Below are 19,194 nucleotides of genomic sequence, written 5' to 3' on the forward strand. Positions count from 1 at the left end.
TGCTTTCTGTCTCTATAGATTTGCCTTTTCTGGAAATTTCGTATAAATGAAATCATTCCTCTGCAGTCTTTTGTGTCTGACTTTTTTCATTTACCAAATGTTTTTGTGATTCTTCATATTGTTGCATATATCAGTAGTTCATTCCTTTTTGTTGCTGTATAATAGATCATATCCCACATTTTGTTTATCTGGTTGTCAGCTGATGGACATACAGATTGTTTGCACGTTTTTGTCTGTTAAAATAATGCTGCTACGAACGTTTCATACAAGTCTTTATGTGGACATATGTTTTCATTGTTCTTGGGTAGAAACCTAAGGGTGAAATGGCTATGTCCCATGGTAAGTATGTGTTTAATTTTTAGAAAAAAGTTATTTTCTAAAGTATCTGTACCATTTTACATTCTCACTACCATCATATGAGAGATTCATTTTCTCCACATCCTCGCCAAAACTTGGTATTGTCAGTCTTTTGGATTATAGGAGTTCTAGTATGTGAGTAGTGGTATCACATTTTGGTTTTGCATTTCTGTAATGACTAAAAATACTGAGCATATTTTCATGTGCTTATTAGCCATCTGTATATCTTGGTGGAAAAGTTATTCAAATCTTTTGATCATTTTTAAATTAGGTCATCTGTGTTATCAAGTTTAAAGAGTTTTATGTATTCTGGATAAAAGTCTTTACAGATATGTGATTTACAAATATTTTCTCCAGTCTGTGGCTTATCTTTTTTATTTTTAACATTGTCTATTAAATGACGTATTTTCTTTTGTTTTGAGAAATTCTTAATTTATCAATTATTTCTTTTAAGGACAATGTTTTAGGTGTCATATTTAAGAAATTTTGCCTCATCCAAGGTCATAAATATATTTTCCATATTTCCTTCCATCAGTTTGTCATTTTAGCTGTTATATTTAGGTCTATTATACATTTTGAATTAATTTTTATGTATGATTTGAACTAGGTGTATACCTTCATATTTACGTATATGGTTATCCAATTGTCACAGCTTGGTTTTTTTAAAAGACTCATGCTCCTACTGAATTGCCTTGGCATTTTTGTCAAATGTCAAGTAAACGTAAGGGTAAGGGCTTATTTCTGGACTTGATATTCTGTTTCTTTGATTTAGATACCTAGCCTTATGTCAAACTATAGTTTTTATAGGAATTTTGGGATAATGTAGTGTAAATCCTCCAATTTTGTTCTTTTAAAAAATTATTTTGGCTGTTCTATGTCCTTTACATTTCCATATACATTTCAGGGTAGGCTTGTCATTTACTACTAAAAACATACTCTGGTTTAATTTTGATGAAGATTGCATGGAATCCATAGAACAATTTTGGGAGAATTGTCTGCTTAGCAATATTGAGTGTTATAAACTATGAGCATGATTTTTGTTCATTTAAATTTTATTTAATTTCTCTCAGCAGTGTTTTGTCGTTTTTAATTCTCAGCTTCTGCACCTTTTTTTGTTAAAAGCTTTCCTAAGTATTTTATTCTTTTTGATGCTACTGTGAATGTTATTCTTTTCTTAATTTTGTTTTGGATTGTTCATTGTAAGTGTATAGAAATAAAAATTCATTTTTGAATATTATCCTTTAGTCCTGGGATGTTGATAAATTAACTTATTACAATAGTTTTTTTTAAAAAGTCTCTAGGATTTTCTCTATATAGGCTCATGTCTCTGCAGGTTCAGATAGTTTTATTTCCTTTCCAAAGTGGATGCCTTTTATTTTTCTTTCCTTATTCCACAGGCTAGAACCTCCAGTACAATGTTGAATAGAGGTGATAGGTTTGCCCATCTTGGCCATATTCCTGACCTTAAAGCCAAGCATTCAGTCTTTCACCATTAAGTAAGATGTTAGCTTTAGGTTACTCATAGATGCTCTTTATCAGTTTGAGGAAGTCTTCTTGAATTCTGTGTGAGGTTTTATCACAGGGTGAATGGATGTTACATTTGTCAACATTTTTTCCTGTATCTAATGAGATGGCCTAATCTTATCTCTTGATCACTTTGGTTTTGTCCTTTATTCTGTTAATACTGCTTATTACTTTATTTTCAGCTGTTCAACTAACATTCATTCCTGGGTAAATGTCACCTGTCATGGTGCATAATTTATATGTTGTTGGATTTAGTTTGCCAATATTTTGTGAAGGATTTTTACATATTTGTTTATAAGAGGTATTAACCTGTAGTTTTCTTTTCTTGCAATGTCTTTACATGCTTTGGTATCAGGGTTACACTGACCTCATAGAATAAATTAGGAAGATCCTCTTCTACTTTGAAAAATTGTTTGTGTTGGATTGGTATAATTTTTTTTTATATATTTGATAGAATTTACCAATGAAGCAATCTGCATTTTGGGTTTTCTTCATGGTTATATTTTTAATTACCAATTCAGTTTCTTTATTTTTCTATTAAAATTTTGAGTTAATTTTGGTAATTTTCATATTCTTATAATACTTAACTTTGTGTTGATCTATAGTGATGTTCTGTCATTCATTCTTATTTTGTTAATTGGTATTTTTTTCTCCCTTTATTTTGGTCAGTCTAGCTAAAGGTATTCCACATTTTTTTGACCTTTTTAAAGAACCAACTTTTCCTTTTGATTTTTTTCTATTCCATATTTTCTACTCTGATCGTTATATCCTGACTTCTTACTATTGGTTTTATTTCCTTGTATTTTTCTACTATCTTGGGTTGAAGACTAGATTATTGATTTTAGACCTTACTTGCCTTCCTCTAACCATTGCTTTAACTACATGCCATACATTTTGATATTTTTGTCTTCATTTCCAGACAGCTCTAGATGTTTCCTAATTTCCCTTGTGATTTATTCTTTGAAACAAGGATTATTTACTAATGGGTTCTTCTATTTGTAGATACTTTGTGATTCCCCAAATTTTTTAGTTGCTGATATCTAATTTATTTTGTTGTTGTCAAAGAACATATTTTCTATAATTGCAATTCTTATGAATTTATTAAGACTTTTTTTTATGGTCAAGCATGTGGTCTAACTTGGAGAATATTCCATGTTAGCTTGAAAATAATTTGTATTCTGCTATTGTGGTATTGAAAATTCTTTAAATATCCACTTGGGTCTTTTTCCTTAATGATGTTGTTCAAGTCTTTTATGTCTTTATTGATTTTCTGGTTAGTTGTTTTATCAGTTTTCCTGAGGGGGTATTGAAATTTCTGACTATAATTTGTCATTGCCTCTTTCTCCCTTCAGTTCTGTCAGTTTTTGCTTCATGTATTTTGGGACTCTGTTATTAGCTGTGTATGTATTTAGAATTGTTATATCTTCCTGTTTCATTAACTTTTATTAAAGTTGTATCTCGTTTTATTAAAAAAAGCCACTACAGGTCTTTTATGGTTACTGTTTTTGAAGTATGTATTTTTCTAACCTCTTACTTTCAACCTATTTATCTTTTTATCTAAAGTCAGTCTCTTGTAAATGACATAATTTTATATTGCTTTTTTATCAAGTATTACAATTTCTTCTTCTTAATTGGAGTGCTTAGGCCATTCACATTTAATGTAATTATTGATGTGGTTGAATTTACATTTATCATTTTGCTGTTTGTTGTGTATATCATGTTTTCTTTCTTTCTTTTTTTTTTGTTCCTCTCTACTTTACTGCTTTCTTTTGTATTAAAGATTTTAAGTGTACCATTTTAACTACTTTGTTGGTTTTATTTATTTCATGATCTGGGTGCTACAATATACCTTTTAAGTTATAGCAATCTACTTTTTTTTATACTGGCTTAATTCTGGTAAAATATAGCAACTTGGATTTATTTTAATTATATTTCCTTCCTAGTCTTTTGGGTATTGTTGTCACATATATTGCATCAATGTTTGTTATAAGTCAAGAATATAGTGGCATAGCTATTGCTCTATATAAATTTTATGCTTTTAAAATAAATTAAGAGATCAAGAGTAAATATATATTTAAACAATATGTTATATTTACTCACATATTTACATTTATGTTGCTCCATTTTTCTTCTGGTGAATTTAATACCTTTCAACCTTAAACTCCTTCTTTAATATTTTTTATAACACACACCTGCTAGTAATTAATTGTCTCAGTCTTTGCATGTTGTGTAATGGCTTTATATTTCTGCCTGTAATTTTAGAGGACTGTTTTGCTGTTTTGGAGGACAACATCTGAGCCCACTTAGAGTCTGTTTCTACTGATATAGGATATCAGGCAGTTTTTTTCCTTTCAACACTTTGAATGAATCATTCCACTGCATTTTGGTCTTCTTTGTTTCAGATGTGAAGTCACCTGTTAATTGTGTCGATGCTCTCTTGTATGTAGTATGTCATTTTTCTCTTGTTTCTTTCCAGTTTTGTGTTTGGCTTTTAGCAGTTTGACATGACATGTCTTGGCATAGATCTCTTTATGTTTACCGTTCTTGGAGTTTGTTGAACTTGGATTTGTGAAGTAATAATTTTTTAATCAAATCTGGGAAGTTTTGGACCATTATTTATTCATATATATTTTTTTCTGCCCCTTTCTTTTTCTTCTGAGACTCTCATTACATGTATCTTTTTATGCTTGATGTTGGCCCATAGGTCTCTGAGGTTCTGTTCATTTTCTTCAGTATTTTTGTTTTTTTTTTTCTTCAGGTTGGATGATTTATAATGATTTATTTTCAAGTTTGCAGAATATTTTTTTCTTCCATCTCACATCCTTGTTGAGCTTAATTAGGTCATATTATAGAATTTCCACTTGACTCTTTTTTTATTATTTCCATTTTTCTTATTGACATTCCCTATTTATTGAATACTTGTCATAATTTTTTTTTAAATTTGATCATAGTTTCTTTCTTTGAATGTATTTGTAATAATGCTTTGGAAAAACTGTTTACTACCTCCAACATCTGGGCCCACTTAGAGTCTGTTTCTACTGATAGCTTTTTCCCTGAGTATAGTTCAACACTGCAATTCCTTTGAATGTTTCATATTTTTGTTATTATTGTTGAAAATGCATTTTAGATTATATATTGTAGTAGCTCTGGATTATTTGTTCCTTAGTTTTTCTCCTTTAAATATGTCTCCCTGCTGTGTGTAGACACTGATATTTATACTAATTTTTAAAAATTATTATTATATACAGATTTTTAGCCTGCCTCCTAGTGGTGTTCCCAGTGTTCTCATTTCTTAGTGGCAATCCAGGGATTTAGGCAGAGCTTGTGCTCAAGTGTATAAACTTAATCCCGTAAGGCTTCCAGTACTGGCTGATTGATCTGTGTATGGGTTGGGAAGCACATTGAAACTATAAGCCACTTTCCCAAACTGCTTTGGATTTTATTTTCTGCTTAACTTTCTTGGTTCTTCCCCATTCATGATCATATTTTTCTGGTCAGCTGAGACGTGTGGGCAGTTTATCTCAGCCCTCTGTGGCACTGTCATTTTCAGGATTATCCAACTAAATTTTTATCTGGTTCACTACTTGACACAAATAGGACCAAAACTTCAGCCTGTCAGAGCTGTGGGTTTTCCCTATTCATTTCTTACCACATGTGCTAGATTACTGATAATGCCACAGCAGCTTCAAGTTTCTGCCCTCTGACAGGAATCAAACACACTCCCTATGCAGCAAGGCCAGCCCTAGTAACACTGACAAAGTTGATGAAAGATAGCAGATGGGAGCATCCCAAGCCAGAATGCCGTAGATTCTTGCTTTTCTTTACTGATGTCCTAATTCCTTTATATGAGTAAATACTTCTCAATTTGTTGTTTGCCATCGGTTGAGTTTTAGAACACTGAGGAAGATTTTAACAAAATTATCCAGTTTTACATTTGTTTTTTGGGGAGAAAATTTACTGACCTCTTCATTGTACCATATTCAGAAGTTCATATTCATTGTACCATCTCTAACCATTGAATTTGGTTGGAATTCTGTTTTCTAGATTTTTGAACTGTTTCTCTTACTTGCAGAGAAGTAGTAAATTGTGATCTGGATAAAATAGTAGCAATAATTTAGTCTGCACTATGTTATATCATCACTCTCCTAAGTGTTTTTCTTATAGGGTGTGTATTCTTCACAACATCCCTGCAAGATAGTGTCATCTTCATTTTATAGGTGAGAACACAGACTCAGAGAAATAAACCATTTGTCCTTTTGTGCTATTCTTAATAGTCATTGAGTTTGTGTTGACACTGATTTAGCTTGGGTATAAGGAAGGAATTGTCAAAAGGAATTTTTAGTCACTTTTATCTCAGTAAACCAGTTAAATTCAATTCATCCTAACCTGGGTCAAACAATAGTCTAGTTTCCTGGCATGAAGAAATGGGCTGCATGGAGGAGAATTGAAAGAGGGTGAGGTGAAACATGGTAAATAAGACAGAATAAGACATAATCCCTTCTTCCAAAGTACTGCCAGTCACAAAAGGGAGACATGTAGAACCCGTTGCAATACAGCCAGCTGATAAATGCTGTGATACAATGATTCTTAAACCTTAATGTGCATACAAATGACATGTTGAACTGCAAATTATGATTCAGTAGGCCTGGGAGGGGCCTGAGAATTTGAATTTACAGCAAGCTTCCAGGTTATGTGATGTTGCTGATCCATGGAACTCTAGTGAATATGTAAATAGGGAGTTATAAGAGCACAAGGAAGACATGTTAATTTTGACGAAGTTAGTTGAGAAGGATAAATTAGTATCAGGGCAGTTTAACAATTTTCCCTTGTGAACTAGTTTTTATAATGCCATTGGATATATATTAGAGCTGGATGACATTTGACATGAGCCAAAAAAAGATAAATAGAATTCTAATAGGTGGGAGAGCTGGCCTTTCCAATTAGAGAGAACAATTTTGGAGACACATGGAAAAAAAAATGTATGGCATGATGAGAAACAACATTTTTTTTTTTTTTTTTCATCTGAAGCAGAATAGTCAGGTTAGGGGAAGTTTCTGGGTATGAGGCTATGTATTCTTGCTGTTGTAGCATAAGTAATTCTCAGATATCAGTGGCAAAAAGAACCTCCATATATCTACAGCTTAAACAGTAAAAGTTTATTTTTCACTAATGTAAGGGTTCAAAGTGGATGTTCTTGACTAAAACAGCCCCCTCTTACATGATGATTCAGGGACTTTAGTCTGTAATGCAACCATCTTCAATATGTTACTTCCAAGGTCACTGCTCTTATCACCAAGATTAAAGAAGAAACAAAAAGGGTAGAGAAGACAGTCCTTCTAACCACCTTGACATTGGAAGTGAAGTGCATCACTTATGCCTGAGTTTTCATTTATGATTATACTTTATTAGTTGCAGCTGTCACGTAAGTCCACCCAGATTCAAGGAAGTGCCTCCCTAGGTGGAGGACATGAGTGTCCAGCAATTAATTGCCAGTTCTGATCTGGAGAGGATATGAGGGATTGGGTGTAGAGATAGGAAGATGGAAATCATTAACATATGTGTGATATAATTTAATTTTCAATATCTAGCAATTTTTAAGTATTGTAAAAAGTTTTTAGACATTCTAATAAATAAAATAGCATATTGTAGTATTGTGTGCATTTCCTTTGTGGCACATGGAGTATAGGCCAAGCTGGTGAATTTTCAGGCTTAATTATTCTGTTACATATTACACGTCTTTGTTAAGAAATAGATGGTTTAAGTTTGTAACCAAACAGAATAGAAAGTGTATAGCTATTTGAGTATTTAATTGTTGTATAATTCTATTATCAAATACTTTTAACTTTGTTGTTTAAATTTTTGAAAGTTCACTTTTTAGCCACTATGTAGGTGATACAAGAGATCAGTGGAAGGGGAATCTATTTTTCCTGCAGTGTGCTAGTACTTGGTCAAATATGAAAATAAACAGGCAAAAACAATTAAAAATTAAGAAACTAATCCCTGTATAGGCTTCTGTATATACAATTATGGTTTTTTAAAAGGAGAAATAATGCCAGTGTATTAGAGATGGAATTTAATATTTTAAGTTTCAGAAAGATCAAAAGCAAATCATATATTTTCTATGTTATGAAGGCTAGCATAAATTCAGTGGGGAAAAGGGATTGGGTTAGAAAAAAGTTCTTGGTTCTAACTCAGTCCTCCAAATTTTCTAGCCGTTTAGCTTTGAACCAGATTTCTTAGCTTCTGTTTCCACCTCTGTATAATAGAGACCCTAGTATCTGTTCCCTTTCCTTGTATGATTGTCTTAAGAATAAGAAAAATGAAGTATACAATTTCTTACATCCAAGAAAAGTAATATTTAGATTTAAGATGTTCTAGAAAACCCCAGTTCATTGGTATTCAAATTATTTTATTTATCTACTGAATTAACAGAATTTTAAGATCGTTACTTAGAGAATTCCATTTTATTAGTTATCCATGATGTTTATCTTATTAGTAGTAAACTTAAGAAAATCATACTTTTTTGCCTTTTTAGGGTCTCTTAATCTGCTACCTAAATATGTTATAAAATTATTGGAATGTTGATAGCAGGATTCATTTTAGGACTAGAATAATCTTTGTTTTGGGTTATTTAAATATACATATGTATGTATATTTGAATGATATTTTTGTCTTAATAATTTTATATGAAATTAATACAATTGTGTTTGGTGGTTTTAGAAATGTAAAATGAAAATCAGGTATTTTAACTTCCTTTGAAATCTATAAACCTTTATTCTAGGAAATTTAAGATTAGGCTTAGGTTGGATTACTATATTAATTATACTGTTTAAAATAAAGGTATTTCTGGAAGGATGAAGCATTACCAATGGCTTGAAGTTTTTAAAATAAGGACTATACAGGGCTATACAGGATTTTTGATGAGCATTGGGAAGTTTGGCAGAAATATCATAGGTTCATATACTGACATAGGTTCTATAACTAATACCATAGGTTCATATGCTGACAGTAATATGTGTGCATAATATGAGTTTACATATTATAATTAGTTCATATCAGTGAGACCCTGCAATATTTGTCTTTATGTGTCATTTTTTATAGATAATTTATTAATTCATTGTGAAATAATGGTGGTTAATTTTTTTTTTCAATTTTATTGAGATTGTTCACATCCCATAAAATCACCCAAAGATCCAAAGTGCCCAAAAAACTGCCCACGGTACCTTCATACAGCTGTGCATCCATACCCCAATTAATTTTTTTTTTCAATTTTTAGGGCACTTTCATTACTCCAGAAAAGAAGTAAGGACAAAAAAGAAAACTCAAATCCTCTCGTACCCCTAACTACCCCACCTCCATTATTGACTTATAGTATTGGTATAGTACATTTGTTACTGTTGATGAAAGAATGTTAAAATACTACTAACTGTAGTACATAGTTTGCAATAGGTATATTTTTTCCCTATATACCCCTCTATTATTAACTTCTAGTTATAGTGTCATACATTTGTTCTAGTTCATGAAAGAGATTTCTAATATTTGTACAGTTAATCATGGACATTGTCCACAACAAAATTCGCTGCTTTATACATTCCCATGTTTTAACCTCCAACTTTCCTTCTGGTGACATAGGTGACTCTAAGCTTCCCCTTTCTACCACATGCACACATCATTCAGCACTGTTAGTTATTCTCACAATAATGTGCTACCATCACCTCTGTTCATTTCCAAACACTTAAGTTCAACCTAGTTAAACATTCTGCTCATAATAAGCAACTGCTCGCCATTTTTTAGCCTCATTCTATATCCTGGCAACTTATATTTTATGTCTATGAGTTTACATATTATAATTAGTTCATATCAGTGAGACGCTGCAATATTTGTCCTTATGTGTCTGTCTTATTTTACTCAATATAGTGCCCTCAAGCTTTCTTCATCAACCCATTTTTTTAATACTCTTTTGTTCACACACCAGCCATTCCATCCTAAGTAAATAATTGATGGTTCCCTGTATAGGCACGTATTTATGTATTCACCACCATCACCACTATCTGTATGGGACATCTCCATTTTTTCCACAAAGAAGGAGGAAGAGTCAAAGAAGGCAGAGAGACAAAAGAAAAAGAAAAAGAAAGAAAAAAAATGACAGCTAGAAAGCAACAAAAGGAAAGAGAATTAAACTAAGGTATAGTAAAAGAGTAAGACAATATCACCAATGCCAAGAGTCCCATACCCCTCTCTTATGTCCCCCACTTATAGGCATTTAGCTTTGGTATATAGCCTTTGTTACATTAAATGAAGCATAATACAATGTTTCTGTTAACTATAGTCTCTAGTTGCATTGATTGTATCTTTTTCCACAATGCCACCCCCCCTTTTTTTTTAACAAATTGCAAGGTTGACATTCATTTGTTCTACCTCATGCAAAAACAAATATGTACATTTTATCACAATTGTTGAGCACTCTAGGTTTCACTGAGTTATACAATCCCAGTCTTTTATCTTTTCTCTTTCCTTCTGGTGTCCCACATGCTCCTAACCTTCCTCTTTTAACCATATGCACAGTCATCTTTGTTCAGTGTACTTACGTTTTTGTGCTACCATAACCCAAAATTGTGTTCCAAACTTCTAACTCCTGTCTTTTCCTATCTGTCTGCAGTGCTCCCTTTAGTATTTCCTGTGGAGCAGGTATCTTGCTCACAAACTCTGTCATTGTCTTTTTGTCAGATATTTTAAACTCTCCCTCATATTTGAAGGACAGTTTTGCTGGATATAGGATTCATGGTTGGCAGTTTTTCTCTTGAAGTATCTTAAATATATCAAAACACTTCCTTCTTGCCTCCATGGTTTCTACTGAGAAATCCACACATAGTCTTATCAAGCTTTCTATGTATGTGATGGATTGCTTTTCCCTTGCTACTTTCAGGATTCTCTCTTTGTCTTTGACAAAACATATTTGTACCTTTTATTACAATCACTGAGTACCCTAAGTTTCACTGAGTTATACAGTCTCAGTCTTTATCTTTTATCTTTTGTTCTGGTGTCCCACATGGTCCTAATCTTTCTCTTTCAACCATGCTCACAGTCATCTTTGTTCAGTGTACTTACATTGCTGTGCTACTATCTCCCAAAATTGTTTTCCAAATCTTTCTCCTGTCTTTTCATTTCTGTCTGCAGTGCTTTCTTTAGTGTTTCCTTTAGAGTAGGTATCTTGTTCACAAACTCTGTCATTGTCTGTTTGTCAGAGAATATTTTAAACTCTCCCTCATATTTGAAGGATAGTTTTGCCAGATATAGGCTTCTTGGTTGGTGGTTTTTCTCTTTCAGTATCTTAAATATATCACATCACTTCCTTTTTGCCTCCGTGGTTTCTATTGAGAAATCCTCACATAGTCTTATCAAGCTTCCATTGTATGTGATGGATTGCTTTTCTCTTGCTGCTTTCAGGATTCTCTTTTTATCTTTGACATTTGATAATCTGATTATTAAATGTCTTGGTGTAGGCCTATTCAGATCTATTCTACTTGGGGTGCACTGTGTTTCTTGTATCTGTAATTTTATGTCTTTCATAAGAGATGGAAAACTTTCATTGATTATTTCCTGTATTAATGCTTCTGCCCCTTTTCCCTTTTCTTCTGCAACACCTATGACACATACATTCATGTGCTTCATGTTGTCATTCAGTTCTCTGAGACGTTGCTCATATTTTTCCATTCTTTTCCCTATCTGTTTTTTTGTGTGTAGAATTTCAGGTTTCTTGTTCTCCAGTTTTTGAGTGTTTTCTTCCACCTCTTGAGATCTGCTATTGTATGTCTCCATTGTGTTTTTTCATCTCTTGTTTTGTGCCTTTTATTTCCATAGATTCTGCCAGTTGTTTTTTCAAACGTTCCATCTCTACCTTATGTTCACCCAGTGTTTTCTTTATATCTGTCATCTCTTTTGCTATATCTTCTCTGAACTTTTTGATTTGGTTTTTGAATTGATTTAGCATATTTCTTTGAAAATCTTTAATTGATTGTTTCATTAAAGTGAAACAATATCTCAACTATCTTAATTGAGCTGTAAGTTTGTTCCTCTGACTGGGCCATATCTTTTGTTTTTCCTATTATAATTTGTAGTTTTCTGTTGTCTAGACATCTGTTTTCCTTGGTTACCCCAATCAGATTTTCTGAGACCAGAATGGGTTCAGGTCTCAGAATGCAGTTATATTCAGTTTCAAGTTTCCCTGAGGGTGTATCTGAGAAGATTGACAGACTTTCCTTGAAGTCTCTAGCTGCTGTGCTCTTCCTAACCTGCCCAGCACATGGTGCCTGCCAGCCTATTGCTTCCCACTGCTGTAAAGAGGTGTGGCCCATTTACTTCTCAGTTTAAGTTGTTTCCATTTTGACTGTTTTCCCCAAGGCTCTGGGGTCTGAGTTCTGAAGGGAAGGCCAGCACTAGAGCTGAGCCCTACCTCTTTCCTCTTAGGGAAGATACAGCTCCTAGTGAGTTATCTTCTGCATTTGAATAGCTCCTTTGTCTCTCTGACTCTGTTAACTCCACCTCTGTTGGGGTCAGAGCACTCCAGACTGAAAATGGCTGAGGCTCTCTCCACTGAGTCACTCTGGATGAGAGAGACAAAAGGAAAAAAAGCACCTTTTCAGAGCCAGTCCATGGCCCTCCAGTTTTGCCTGTGGGTCAGAGAGAGCACCTGGTCTTCTGGGCTCCCTTTCCTGGGGCACAGGCTTTTTCTGGCTCTTTAGAGTCAGTTGTCACCTAGAGCCTCTATATTTTTCCTTGTTTTCTTTAATTAATTTTTTTTTCTGTCAGCTCCACCTCCTCTCTACTGGGGGCAACCTCAGAGTACTTTGCTGCTTGTTAGGGGTTTGTCTATGTTTGTAGCTTGTATTCAGCAGTCTATACTTGTTAATTAAAACCCCAGTTGGAGCTTGGCTGAGCTATATTCACTTGTTCTGGGACTGGTGCTTTCCCCCACAGCAAGATTTTGCAGCTCAGACTGCTGTGGGGGGAGGGGGCTGCCTGGCACAGTTCCACAGTTTTCACTTGCAGCTTTTATGCTGTGATCTCAGCCATTCCACCCAATCCAGATCGGTGTACAATGTGTGGACAGTCATGGTTGTCCCCCAGCAGTTGTTCCAGGTTATTTACTAGTTGTTCCTAGTTGTTTATTAGTTGCTTCAGGGGACTAACTAAATTCCACACCTCTCCATGCTGCCATTTTGCCCTGCCTCCCAATGCTGGTTAATTTGATATTCACTGATTTATTCTAGAATCAGACTGCAATTAACCATAATAGATTTACTGTCATAACTGAAATTTTCAGTGTAATTTTAGCTATTTAAATAGGTAAACAGATTAAAAAAATTAAAAATAAGAGTATTTCCATGAGAGAGTAAAAAATAATTATTTCTGATTCCTTCTGAATTTTTCCTATGTCTGGAATACATTTACTAAGAAGTAAGACCTATTTCTTATCCTCCTAATGCCAGGTTCTCATAAAGCCTGTGAAGATCCTGGATCTTCACCCTGGAGTTTGGTTCAATTTCAGATAAGATCCAGAATCCTGCAGCTTTCCCTGAGAGGCCTTGTGCAGACCAGGATAGTTGCTGATAGGAAATCCCTCTGATAATAGGTCCTTCCCAGGATTTTCCAGTTCCTTTCAGCCAATTTAAAGGCATGTGAGAAGGGTTTTATTAATTCCTTTCCTCAGTCATTTACCTTGAGCTCCCCTCTTACCACCCACAAATACACACCTTATTTTTAGCATATGCTTTTTACCAGGCACTTGTGTTAGTCATGAGTATACAAAGATTAAAAAGGTATAGTCTTTCTTTATGGGAACTTATATGGTATGATGGGATAGACAAATACCAAAAAATGATGTAAAATCAATAAAGCAAATGCTGATACATTTCTACGCAGAGTATCAAGGGACACAGAGAATGGGTACCTCACACAGCTGGGGTGTGGTCACAGAAGGGTTCTTACACCTGTGGCACTAACTTGGTGTGCATCCAGAAGAGAAGAGTCTACCAGACAAGGAAGATAGTAGAGAAGGGAGAATCTTCTTGGTAAGGGAATTTCATGAGCAAAGGCATGAAATGAGGAAATCTTGGAGTTCACTAAGAAACTATAGGTAGAGGCACTTTGCTGTTTCACTTCTGAATAGTGAATACTTTCCTAGAGATGTTTGGTTAATTAGCAATACTTATTATTGCTCAGCTATATTTAGTTCTTTAACCATGATGACCACAAAATAACACATCTATCTATTGGGTTGAGATAGTGAAAAGGCTGTGACTCATTTGAATTAGGCACACCTGGGGTCACTTTCCAGCTCTGCCAGCCACTCAGCATATGACCAAGGTCAAGTTATTTAAATTCTCTGAACTTCAGTTTCTTTATTACTAATACAGAGATAAAAACGGTTATGTTTCAGAGTTGCCTTGAGGAATAAATAATATGATATTGTTAAATACCTAGGATAGTATGGGCCCAAATCAGCCACTCAATAGATGACAGCTGTGACTATTACATGGGTTGATAAAAATGTCAATTTGTATATTTAAATATTAAAATAATTGAATTTTAGGACTTGTAGAATACTAAAAGTGTGACTTTTTGTATCTGTAATTTCTTAAGCTGACATATTAGGCTATTCAGTCATGTTTTGTTTCTTTTTCAATAGGCAAAATCTCAAATAGTATCCAGCATATTGAATGTTGCCCATCAGTTTATAAGAGAAGTTAATCCACATGATCCCAAAGGGGAGAATCATTCTACGAAAGAGGTTAGTAAAAGTCAGAATAAACCCAAATCTCTACTTCTGCAGGGGAGCAGCTCTGAGGTAAGCTGAGGAGAATACGGTTGAAAATTTCTGTTATGTTACCAGAGAGACTGCCATTCATATACTTACCTAGAGCTATAGAGTTTTGTGGTTTATCACATTATTTAATATGGATTCTTTTTATTAATCAAATACATCTTGACTGTAAAAGTCATTTCAAGATTGCTTTGATTCCACTGAAAAATGATCTTTTTGTTGACACGATCCTTTGACCGTGTGGCTTTTTGCACATTTCCACCATGTCAGTAATTGAATGAGTATTTGGGGAAAACATAAAAAAAAAAAAAATACAGTGCAATAAAGCAATTTTGTATTAGTTAGGACTAAAAATCAGAGCCTAAAAATCCAAAACCATGGTGAGCACTCTAGGTGACAAGCAATTTCACTTATTTAAAATTGGATTTATATCAAATTCTGCAGTTATTCAGATGGACTACTGATCTTATGTGCACTTGATAAGCTTTTATCAGCTGTCTGTATTTGTATAATAGACTTGTATTAATTCTTCAGCAAAAAGAAATATCCTCAAATTTTGATCTATAGTATAATCCTAATTCTTTTAGATGCCACTCACTTTTTCCCTTTAGTTCTGAATGAGTAACTTAGCTCAAGTCACACAGCTTGTTACTAGGTGACCGAGCCAGTGTCGAACATAAGTCTGCTGAGTTCCAAACCCATGTCCACAGAACATAACAACAACCAAAACATGCTGTATATTAGAAGAGCCACTTTCCGGCAGAGGACTTATGCTTGAATTATTCTTGTATGTCAGAATATTTGCGTGGATTTTTCTTTCTAATAGACCTGCTAAGAGAATTTTGTGAAGAATCACTGAATGAGTTACAGCCTCATCATCACAATAATACCGTATTGAGCTATGTGTTAGACACTCCCAAACTATTTTATATATATTTTCTCCTTTTATCCTTTATTACTTATTCTTTATTTTTTTAAGATGAGAAAACAGTGGTCAAAAAGAGTTATAAATTGCTCAAGGTCTCATTGATAGTGGAGCTAGGATTTAAACTCATTTTGTGAATCCAAATTACCTGCTTTTAACCTCTACACGGATGTTGAAGTTTTCTTCTTCTTGTGCCATCCTATCTAGTTTATTCTATCAATAACAATAGTGATAATAAAGAGCTGACATTTATTGTACACCTTAAGTAAACATTGTACTTGGTGCCTTATTTGTTGTATGTTATTCAATAATCACAATAACCTCATAAATTGTGTGCTGTTATTAACCCCTCCCCCCATTTAATAGATGAGAGAGGCAGAGGGATTAAGTAATTAGCCCTATTATGAACCTGTAGAATTTACTCTCCTGTCTGTTCTTCTAACATCTATAATGAATATTTCCTCTTGTCCCCATAGGTTTATGCTGTATGGACCCTCTACCTCTTGTCATAACTTAAGAACCATTATTTCAGTGGCTTCAGCCGGGGGTGTACATTAAAATCAATTGGAGAAACATTAAACACCCAAGACTGATTTCAGCATCTCTGTGGGTGGGGTCCATATCTGTGTAGTTTTTAACAATTTCCTCCGTGGTTTGGAGTCACTTCTATACACCCTCAGTATGCACCCGTGCATGGTACATGTCCACACTGAGCTCCTCCATGCTGGAGAGCAGTGATTCTCATTCTGTAATCAGCATCAGAAGCATTGGATGAATTTGTTTAAAAATGTGCATTCCTGAGTCTGCTACCCAAATTCTGTTTTTATTTTTTTTTTCCAAATCTGGATTACAGATCAGTAATCTTATTTTTTTTATGTAGTCTAACATTTGCCCTTTTAATCACATTCAGATATATATTTCAGTGCTGTTAATTACATTCATGATGTTGTGTTACCATCACAAACATCCATTACTGAAACATTTCCATCATTCACATCACAAGTGATTCAAATGTGTTTTATTGGGCACTCACTTTTTAAGATATTTGCTGTGAGAGCTATTTTCCTAAAGACATCCTCTTACCATTATTCTGGGCAGATGCAGTTCTTCACCCTAACTGTAGGATAGTCCCCAGCCTTAGAAAGATTTTTTTGTTCTGATGCCTGGAAGAGTTAAGGTGGTGCCAAAGCCTGATAATTTTCTTACGGCTTTTTTATAAGGATTCAAGCCAATGAGGTATCAGTGGAAAGGGGTACAACTCATGAAAGAGCTTACATTTTAGAGGCTGAAACATGGATTTGAAATACCAACTGTGGTTTTCTTATAGCTTTGTAACATTGGGCAAATTACTTAGCCTTTTTAATCCTCTCTTTTCTCTTCTGGAAAGTGTGGATTAAAATATATCTTGCAAGAATACCATGTGGCATCATAAAGCCATGGGCTCCCTCAAATTCCTATCCTTTTAGAATTGGGCAGGCTAATGTTGGGCTCTGGGTGGAAACAATACATAACAGTTCCAGACTGAAGAATTTAAGAGCCAGTATCTAACCCTCTGGCTTTTTCCTATCCTGCCACATCTGTGTGGCAGCCAGGTGTCCCATTGGCTTAGCTACAAGATGCAAATGCCTTGTATCTCTGATTCATTGCTTGGAAAGGAGCTGCCATGGAAAGCGTCTGGAATCACTGAATCTGTAAATTATTTTGTGTTAAGCCATTGAAGTTTCAGGTTTTTTTTTTCTGTTACTGCAGCATATATACATACACACACTCATTATTACTTACTACATACTATAAATACCTACTCCACATACTCCTAGAACTCAATAAATTGAAACTAAATCCATCCACCCTTATCCAAACCTAAAGCTGTTGCTGTTGTTGGTACCTATCTTGCTTTCCAAGCCAATATTTGTGATTATTGTCTTGAGTCCTTTCACTTCCTCCTCTATATATCAAATCTGTCACCATGTCCCATGCATGTAAAAACTCTCTTGAATGTTTGGTCTCTTCTACTTTCTTCATATGATTCTTTAACTCAGATATGCTCATTAGATTTTGCTTAAAGTACAAAAGGTTTATAATTTGAAAAGTGCATTTCATTCTCTTCTTCTGGGAGTCAACTGATATTTCCAGTTTTCTCATTTATTTCTTTACACAATATTAATATACTTTACATACTGCCCTGTGAGCATACTTTTTGCACTTAACAATATAGTTTTGATATCAATATTAATACATTATATAACCTTCTAATTCTGCATAGTGGCTGTAAATATTTCACCTGCTGGCTTTGAAATGACTTTTTTAAACCTGTCTTCAACTGATGAACATTGTTGGTGTTTCCAATCTTTTCTCAGTACAAACCTTGATATAGTTTATGATATGATTTTTCAAGAAATCTTGAAAAATATTGCTCTGCACATTTATAATTATATCCATATAATAAAATCTTGAAATTCCTGGGAGAAGAGGGTGTAGTTATTGCAAATGGCAGTGACATCTTGGTTTCCTTGCATCCAAACCCACCAATCCCCAATTACTCTCTTGCCCCTACACTAGTGTGTGGGACTTGTCAATGACAGCGTTTCCAGTAGATTTAAGTCTAATCTTGTTGGCCCTCTTGTCTTTCAACCCTTCATATTTTTTCACACTCCACTTTTTTCTGTTTCAATACAAAGTATTTATAGTTCCCTGCCATAATGCTGTTTATGACTCTGGGTCTTAGTATGTTTTCCATTCTCTCTTTCTTTAATACTGTCCTTGCTGCTTTTTTTTTTCCCTATAAAATTCTCATTCATCCTTCAACACCCAGTTCAGATATCACTTCCTCTGAGTTAAATACCTGCTCCTGCAGTTAGAAGTATTAACCTGTGGCCAATAGCTAGTTGGGGTTTATGCCAGTTTCTCAGAAACTTTTTGTTTAGATTATTATTTTTTGGTATGAATCTTTAACATTCTTTTCTCAGTTGTATTCTAAGTCTGTTTATTTTGCAGTTAAGGGTTGAACATAAAGGATTCTACTTTTGTGACTCAAAGATACATAATGGGGATTTAGCAATTTGATCAGTTTATGTATCCATATTTGATCAGTCAGCATTGGTATGGATTTTATGTTGCTAGAATTTGCTAATTTGGCTCTTGTTCACTGGAAAATTGCCAAATCCTACTTTCATTTTCTTCTGTGTGTTCAGCATGGATCTATATTTTGTACTGAATTCATTCTCTCCCTTCCATCATTAAGCTGAGAAGCATGCAATGTTTCATATGCATTAATTAATTGTTCATTCATTTGAATAACTTAATGAGCACCTACTTTGTGTCAGACACTGCACTTGACACTGAAGAAAAAGACATAATGGGGAGAGACAGGCAATAAAAATCATAGAGAAATTCACATGGATATACATTCTGGAAAGAAAAATAAGATAAGGTCCTAGAAAGTATAGGAAAAGGTACTATGTTTTTAGAATCGTCAGCAAAGACCTCTATGAGTTGGTGAGATTACCACAGTAACTGAGGGAAATGGCTGTATAAAGATATGGGGAAGGATCATTTCAGGCATTGG

General features: G+C 34.2%; 1 protein-coding gene across 4 annotated transcripts in view; it reads left to right on the plus strand.

The window, feature by feature from the left end:
* Window positions 1-19,194, plus strand: part of ZBBX (zinc finger B-box domain containing) — a 149,392-nt gene that overhangs the window by 49,864 nt on the left and 80,334 nt on the right. For all 4 annotated transcript variants that reach the window (XM_037841377.1, XM_037841383.1, XM_037841387.1 and 1 more), the window contains one exon: window positions 14,570-14,671. In XM_037841377.1, coding sequence (XP_037697305.1) covers window positions 14,570-14,671 — 102 coding nt within the window. The remainder of the gene's footprint in view (window positions 1-14,569; window positions 14,672-19,194) is intronic.

Source organism: Choloepus didactylus, chromosome 1, assembly GCF_015220235.1.
Source record: "Choloepus didactylus isolate mChoDid1 chromosome 1, mChoDid1.pri, whole genome shotgun sequence".
Taxonomy (NCBI): domain Eukaryota; kingdom Metazoa; phylum Chordata; class Mammalia; order Pilosa; family Megalonychidae; genus Choloepus; species Choloepus didactylus.